The 8,123-nt window shown below is 42.0% G+C and overlaps 1 protein-coding gene across 2 annotated transcripts; it reads left to right on the top strand.

The window, feature by feature from the left end:
- Positions 1–3,671: 3,671 nt before the first annotated feature.
- cpo (carboxypeptidase O) lies at positions 3,672–8,073 on the top strand. Of its 2 annotated transcripts, none has more exons than XM_029840620.1 (10): positions 3,672–3,893; positions 4,963–5,069; positions 5,356–5,395; positions 5,481–5,582; positions 5,676–5,780; positions 5,869–5,979; positions 6,239–6,332; positions 6,667–6,869; positions 7,453–7,537; positions 7,634–8,073. In XM_029840620.1, the coding sequence occupies exons 2-10, from the start codon at positions 5,002–5,004 to the stop codon at positions 7,897–7,899; spliced, it is 1,074 nt and encodes a 357-aa protein (XP_029696480.1). In that variant the 5' UTR covers positions 3,672–3,893; positions 4,963–5,001; the 3' UTR covers positions 7,900–8,073. The 2 variants fall into 2 exon arrangements, with proteins under 2 accessions (XP_029696480.1, XP_029696479.1); XM_029840619.1 differs by having other exon boundaries at positions 5,353–5,395.
- The last annotated feature ends 50 nt before the right edge of the window (positions 8,074–8,123 follow it).

Raw genomic sequence — 8,123 nt, 5'->3', positions numbered from 1 at the left:
CTGTGGCACTACAATCACCTTAGAGTCCTGTTCATATCTGCTTCAGCCAGACTGATATTCCCCTTCGGCTCCACCTGCACGCTGAGTTAGTGGAGATGCGTAAAAAAGTAAGAAAGAAAGCCACCGTTTTGTCAGTGCAGCTGGAAAAAAGTGTCACACTTTTTTTTTTTTTTTAAAGTTGCCTGACTGGCTTTGTGGTTGCTCAGGAAAAGTTTCTCACTGGACCCGATCAGATGTTTTCAGAACAGCTGCCCAGAGACACCTCAAAGCCACCTTCTCCATGTTGGATGGCAACAGCCATATCTGCAGTGCATCGAGGTTAAATCAGGTCCCCCGGTACAGCTTTATTTGATGTTTGTTTTCCACAGATAAATCAACTATGTCCCCCTGTACCTCTCAGCATAACACCCCATTCCCCCCCCCCCCCCCCCCCCCCTTACTGGTGACAGGAGTAACAATGCAGCAGAGAAAAACAAAGTTAGCCGTTCTGTCAGGGGAGGTAGATGTCCCGCGGCTTCTCTTATTAGCTATTGTAGAGCTGCTGCATTTCACTGTGCATTCAACACCGTCATTAGTAGAACTGGTTTTCCTCAGTTGGTTGAAATACACAAAACCTTAAGCCAACAGTTTTTTTCTTTTCCTTTTTCACTTTTTATGGCCCAACACCCACTCAACATGACAACAGAAGAAGTGGATAGATTCACATTACAACTGAAGTCATCTGGAATTTTTTTATGCCCAAAAATGTAAACAAGTGCAGCACCAGCGGGGCTGTCCTTTAAGATATCTTCCTCTCACAATTACACAGTTAAAAATGCCCCATTCCCTGAATTGTTGTAATATCCTGTCCCAGTCGGGCAAATCGATGTCACAACACTCTTTCTCAGCAGGAGTGGATGCCGTTGATTTGTCTGCTGTATAATAAAAAGCCTGCAGGTGCTGCAGGATGTCAGCAGCGACCATCAGAAGGACAAAGAGCCACAATTCTGCAGCATCTCCAGGAGAGCACTGGTCACCATCTCCCCATAAATGATCTGGTGATTGCAAGCAGAGGGTGGAGCCATTCTCACAGGTTCTCTGCTGCTGTTGATATGTATTAGACCAATGTGGCAGAATTTTTCACAAAATCTCCGAAACCTTTTTAAAAATTTAGAAAGCCTCGGGTGGTTGTTTAAATATTCCATTTGAATATCTGTCCCGCCCTGAGGAATATAGTTTTCAGCTTGAACATTTTTCTGTAAATGATCTCCAACGGCCTCTGGTTTCCAAGCGTTCCAACGCTTGAGAAATGATACCGACGCTTTGAACTATCACTGAAGGCTAAAGAACGGAGGGGTGGTTGTGGAAGCGGAGGAATGCACCATTTGAGCCTTTGATTTGTTCGATAGTTGCCATCAGTTTGCTGTTTTAAAGGTTTGAAAAGCTCTACTCTCGTCTCTGCTTTCCTCTGTGTGTGCATGTGCATGAGCACGCGAGTGTCCCCCCCACATCTCTTAAGATAAAGGACAATTAAAGGAATCCCGAAAGCTTCCCCTTCTGCTTCCTCTCAGATCTCTGGATTGACCTTCACTTGACTCAGGTCATATCCCGCAGAGGAGGAGGGGATCCACGCGGCCTCAAACTCTCCCAAGTGTCAAAACATCAGACTCCCTGCAAGGACATTTTGTTTTTTCACGAAAGAAGAACATTCGTGACCACAACCCTGCCGAAACGCCCAAACTGCAGTTCATTTCATGAATCCACTGCCACTCAGTTGTAATAAACCAACATTCAACTGGTTCATGATTATGATTTGCAAAAATTCTCCAGGGCATGATGATAGCATGCACGAACCCATTAATGGGGGGGAGGGGGGTTAGTCTATCTAATTACAATGGGCAGAAGCAGCTTCTGAGAAATTGTGTATTTTCCACTTAGAAAATGAAATAATCTGATAATTTCCTACATTCACTCCAGTAAAAACAGTGCTGCTATCTGTTGCACTGGCGGCCACAGCGTTGTTATCCAATTCAAATCAGATGTAAAAATGTTCGGCGTTATAATTGCTCAGTATTCTCACATTTTAGGGAGCGGTTACTCTACAAGCAGTACTTCCAAAATAGCTGCTAGTCAGGCTAATGCCATCTTTAAATGTGACATTTGAAATGTACCGTAAATTTGAATTATTTAAAAGAAAGGTGTATCAGACACGTCGAACCAGCTATGACAGAATAAATCAGTAAAAAAATAAAGAGCTGAAGCTGTAAGTCAAACGCATGTGACAGCTGAGGAATTCATCATCACCAATCTGCTTCTCACATTTGTGTGACCGGAAAGGATCTGCTGCCAACGCTTCGGCGTTCTCAAAGTTCAGCTGTCACCTTTGGAGGCGCCCTTGCAAAGGATTTATCATATAAACTGAGGCATGTGTGCATTGAAGACAAGTCTCATTATCGTTTTGATCATTATCTTTTTAAAGCTGTTGAGCGATGGGAGATGCTGACATAAACTCCACTCGCCGCCATCCCTTGTGTGTGTTAGGAGGTCTGTGGCATGAGAACATTTAATCTTGATTAAATTACTCCTGCACATGTGACACCACAAGTGCAGGCTGAGAAGTGGAGCGAAGACCTGACTGGGACGTGGCCAAAGACTTTAAACCGAACACTTTTTATGCTAATCGTCTAAAAAAAAAATTAACTTGTCTTAAACTGACCTATACTTGCTGTGTCATCCCACCATCAGTCTTCCAGACTGTTTCCTGGTTACACTGAGCGGACATTTTACCTTCATTATTGCCAAGGTTTTAATGAGCTGACAAATATCATTCTTGAGTCTGTCTGGAAGGCACTGTCGGTATCTAACAACGTAACTTGAAGGCATTGCTGAAAAAGATGGGGGGAAAAAGAAATCCAAATACAAAAGTCACTGTGTATCCTGTCATCTAAACCATATAAACAATGTCTGTTAATGATGACTGTAAATGATGATGTGTGATGATAATATCTTATATTTTGAAGGTGTGCATAGTATATATTTTCCAAGTCAACGAGGCTTCAAGGCTAAAAGCAAGAAGATCTTTCTGATCACATGCCAGTGTGGAGCCAGCAGAATGTTGACTGACCCACAACAACCGCAATACCTCCCAGGAATGTATGTGGACCATAAACTTGCCAATAATCTTCGACTTCTGGTGGTGACAGAGCTTTTCATCGCTGGCCAACATGAAGCTTTGAGTCCAGAAAGAAAAAGAAGAAAGAAATCCACACAGCAATTAATTTAACCTCAGTCCCAATGAATTATCTCAACCGCACTGTCCTCTCGCTGATGCCAAGTCAGCAAAAGAGCAGCAACAAATATTGCTAAGCTGTACTGAGAATGCAAGATGAATACTCTCAACATAATGACACAGCAGACGGAAAATATAAGGAATGATTTCTACGCCCCTGCAGTAATTATTAGCTGGTGTTGATTTAGTTCTTCATTAGCTTGTTATAAAAGTGGCTCTTACTGACATCTGCTGGTCAGAGCTTGCACAACACATTTACACAAACCATAAATATTCTTGACTTGCAACATGACCTGATGTTTCTTATTTGTCATGTGTGTCATATTATGAATAGTCTAGTCTGCCTTTTTAATTCCTCCAATCGTAAAGGCTGATATGGAGTGTCAAAGTTTAACTCCGTGTGATTACACAAGGCTAGTTGTACTGTTGTTCAGTAAATAATAATTACCCAAATAAAGAAGGGTTTTAGCAGGAAACTCAAGAGGCAACCTGGCACATCATCAAGCAAAATCTAGAGGCACTCTGAAGGTCAAAAATAGAGTTGTAGTGCTCACTGAGATGCTTTTAATAGCAGTACTGCAGTTTTGAAGTTAAAGGGCAAGTTCACTCAATTTGTGCTGACAAGGTATGGTTTTTATGTTTGTTTTTAAAGAGTTAAATCCAGTACCATTCAGGAATCTCCTGTGCTGTCAATAATTGGAAGTCTCACTCTGCCGCTTTTGATTTACACCCCACTATTCATATAGTTCTAACACTAGAATAATTTGATCTGGAAGATTTGTATCAGACCCGGAGGAGTTGATGACAATGTCAATTCCTTACGTGGTTCACTGTGTGTATGATAAAACAGGTGTTTTTATTAATCATGTATAGGGAAGAAGAGCAAAAGAGCAGGCTGCCGGAGGAACCTACAACCCAAAATCCTGTTGAGGTTAAGAAGTGCAGTAGCTGCACTCACTGAGTTTTGTTGGTTGCAATTAGCCAAGGATCACTGCTTCCTGCAGCAGTTTATATAACATGTTATAGCATTGCCAAGGGATCTTTTTATTTTGTTTTTCATACCGAACGAAAGGAAAGATCTTATTACACTGAGATAAAACAACTATCAGCTGCATGAGCTCATCTCATTCGAGGTGATGTGATTCTTATGTGAGGAGCTGCCATCACGTTGACCAGGCGCGGCTTATCAAATCAGCAGGCTCTCCTCGTGACCTGCACAGACGTCAGAGCGGTCCGCTCCACCACTAATAGACATGTTGGGTGGAAACCCAAGAGTACAGGGTGGGATAGAGCAGGTGCAATTAAAAGGTAGCAGACGCGAAAGGCAAAAGGTCATAAAGGAAGAAAGTTTGCAAAAAGCAAGAAAGAAGCACAGGTTATGTTCTGAGAATGACTCCTGCCTGTTTTGACGGATGCACAGTTGTTCATTTGTGAAGCATCTTTAGATAAAGGAAATGGGCTGCTATCAAGTGTACACGAAACATGTTTTTCCTCATTTCTAAAAACAGTAAGTTACTTAAATATACACTTGAAATATTTCAATAAAACAAAGAAAAGAACACCCTGACGAAACATTAACTAGGATGATAACAGTGCAAGTGGTGGTGAGCTGTCAGTGATCTGCGGCTGAGGCAAAGGTGTATCGTTATCTCATCCAAAGACTCCTCTAAAGACTCCTGTCATTTCACATTCAGCTTATTGCCGCCCAGAGCCGACTGTTAACAAAAGCAACTATGTGTAACGGCGCAGGACTGCACTTTGTTGTGCTGCTCTCACTGATTGGAATAGCCACCGCAGAAAGGTGAGTTTTAATGCAAAAAAATAAAAATAATACAGTTCATTATGAATATGGGATCAGCTTGATTTGATGCAGAGAGCTTAGTGTTAGAATTTATATCTTGGCTTTAAAAAAAAAAAAATCCTACTTCTCCAGTGTACACTTTTAAAAGAAACTAGATAGTGTTGGTGCTGCCAACAGTAAGAGCGTTAAAAATGTGAACGGCATTTTAATGAAGTAAACTCAATGATGGTACATACAAGGACCTTTGTCAGTATATATCATTTGTGTATTTTTGCTCGTGCAGCAGCATCAATCATGACTACTTCAAGTACAACCCAATGACAGAGGTGAGAAAAGCATCATCACAAGTGTGCCTAGATGCAGATGCACATGTCGATACGCTGTCATGCGTAACACTTCTCTGCTCTGCAGGTCAGCAACTGGATGGCTCAGATTGCAAAGACTCACCCAGACGTTGTGACAATAGTGGAATATGGAAAAACCTATGAGAAGAGAACCATTAGTTTGCTCAAGGTAAAACACGTTGCCTAACTAACATGCCCCCCCCCAAAAAAAAAATGAAAACACAAGAAGCAGGTCTGGATAGAAATATCATCTGTTGCTCAGATCGGCGTGAAGAGTGAGGCAAAAAAGAAGGCTATCTGGATGGACTGTGGTATACATGCCAGGGAATGGATCGCTCCAGCTTTCTGCCAGTACTTTGTAAAAGAGGTAAAGCAGCTGAAATTCATGAGGTTCATCTCAACTAACCTCAGATAAATCCATCTGGGCCTAAAGTTTATTTTCCAACTTCAATCAGATCCTGCAAGCATATAAAACAGACCCAAAAATGCAGCAGATGATGACTAACATGGACTTCTACGTCACTCCGGTGCTCAATATTGATGGCTACATCCATTCCTGGACCACGGTCGGTACTTCAGTTCCATGGATATTTACCAAATTAATTTTGAAGGGTTCTTGAAGCCAAAGCCACAGATGGGAGAGAGATAGATTATTAAAGCGTGCACAATTTCTCAATTGATTTATTTTTGGGGGGCGCAGGATATGGACAACATACAAATTCATTTCCATCTTAAGCAGCCATTCACAAAGTCTATTTCCCATTTTCATTCACTAAATGGGCGGAAAGAGTGGTCCAGTATCACTAATGAATTTGACCCTTTCAGGATCGACTGTGGAGGAAGAACATGTCACCCGGACCTTACAACTGCAGCTGTAACGGCACTGATCTCAACCGCAACTTTGATGCCAACTGGGGCAGTGAGTTGTGTTTGTTACTCCACTGAGCACGAGTGCAACTAAAATCCATCTCTGCTCCACCATATTACAATACAATAACCTAAATCATTGGTAATTGAGTAAAGCAAAGCTTTATTGACAATTGAGTAAAGCAAAGGAACATAGTGCTTTGGCTTTCTACCAGAATTAGATGTTTTTCCAGGGCTTGGTACCAACAAAAATAATTTGTTCATAATTCCGGTGAAAAGCATAGCAACCGTTGAAGACTAAAAACTGCTGTGTTCACAATAACTGTGTTTATCATCTGAAACCTGTGCTTCCGTATTACAGTAGGTTCCCTTACAATGTTTTCCAGCAATCGGGGTGTCAACTGACTGCTGCTCCAACATCTACTGTGGCACCCAACCTGTGTCCGAGCCCGAGGCCCAGGCCGTGACATATTTTGTAGGAAGCCGGATTGAGGACTTCCTGTGTTTCCTCACCATCCACTCCTACGGCCAGCTGCTCCTTCTTCCCTATGGACATCCCAACTTCACAGCCTCCAACTACGATGAGCTGGTATTTGAATCAAAAATTTGGAGGATTTACCATGTGAATAGTGGAAGATGTGAGGGGTTTGGCTTATCCCCCAAATACAAGGCATCCTTTGTGGAGTCAGCAGTTATGAACAGGCTAATTTGGCTGATTCATGTTATTTTATTCAACAGATATAACTCTCTAAAAAACGAAAAGCTGTCAGGAAAACACTCAAATTTAAACCTCCTATCCAAATTTAAATTATTTCCATTTGAAACATTTATATTCTCGATCTGATAACCATGGAAAATAGATGTAAAAGGAGCTGCATCATTCAGCAGTTCTGACTGGGTGTTAAAACATCTCCCACACCTCCCACCAGTATGTGCAACATATCAAAAAACAGCGTCATGAGCATGGAGTCACAATCCCACGTGTCTTTGAGTTCTGTCAGCTGACGGTTAAATTCCCTCATGCTTAAGAGAACAGCTCCACCTAGTTGTGAGAGCATCTCACACGTTTTACAGGTTCACCGACCGTAAAAGTGTTCTTGTTTAGACCGACATGCCTGTGATGTTCTGTCGAAACTTTCATTTATGAAACGGTCTCACGCCTGCCCCCTCAGATGGAGGTGGGCAATGGTGCAGCAGAGGCCATCAGAAAGGTCCACGGGATGCGTTACACTGTCGGAACTTGCCCGGATGTCTTGTGTAAGTGGGTCATCTGACATATGACTCCTTTTTACCTATATCAAATTTTACTGGATGATCCCCAAATTTGCCTTCCATGTTGTTTCTTGTTTATAGACCCAAACTCGGGTTCATCCAGAGACTGGGCTCGTCTTAAAGGGATCCCATTCGCCTACACCTTTGAGCTGAGAGACAATGGGACTTTCGGCTTCAAGCTTCCTGAGAATCAGATCCAGCCAACCTGTGAAGAGGCCTACAGCGGAGCGCTGCACATCATCACCTATGCCCATGACAAGACCTTTAACAGCGCCGTAGCAACCGTTGCTGCGGCCCTGTGGACCGTTCTGTCGGCAGCAGCGGTCACTGGCAACAATCTGATGTGATGCGAAAGTTCATGATTTTCAGAAACATTTTCTATTTAATTCCTTTGTAATGCATGACAAATATGTCAAAATATTTGTTGCTCCTTGTCTCTCCTTGTGCTATTATTATTATTATTATTATTATTATTAATTATATTATTATTATTACTACTATAAAACTAGTGTAAAATGTCTAATCAGTCAGATCTGTCCCTGGAGTTCTGTTATTTTGTCAATAAATTTTA

This window comes from Takifugu rubripes, chromosome 8, assembly GCF_901000725.2.
Source record: "Takifugu rubripes chromosome 8, fTakRub1.2, whole genome shotgun sequence".
NCBI lineage: Eukaryota > Metazoa > Chordata > Actinopteri > Tetraodontiformes > Tetraodontidae > Takifugu > Takifugu rubripes.
This window is presented reverse-complemented; position numbering and strand designations above follow the sequence as displayed.

Bases quoted from the DNA above. Each gene is read 5' to 3' on its own strand.
- cpo (XM_029840619.1), top strand. From the start codon at position 5,002: ATGTGTAACGGCGCAGGACTGCACTTTGTTGTGCTGCTCTCACTGATT. The intron at 5,070-5,352 runs GTGAGTTTTAAT...TTGCTCGTGCAG, and splicing joins GGAATAGCCACCGCAGAAAG to CAGCATCAATCATGACTACT. The intron at 5,396-5,480 runs GTGAGAAAAGCA...TCTGCTCTGCAG, and splicing joins AGTACAACCCAATGACAGAG to GTCAGCAACTGGATGGCTCA.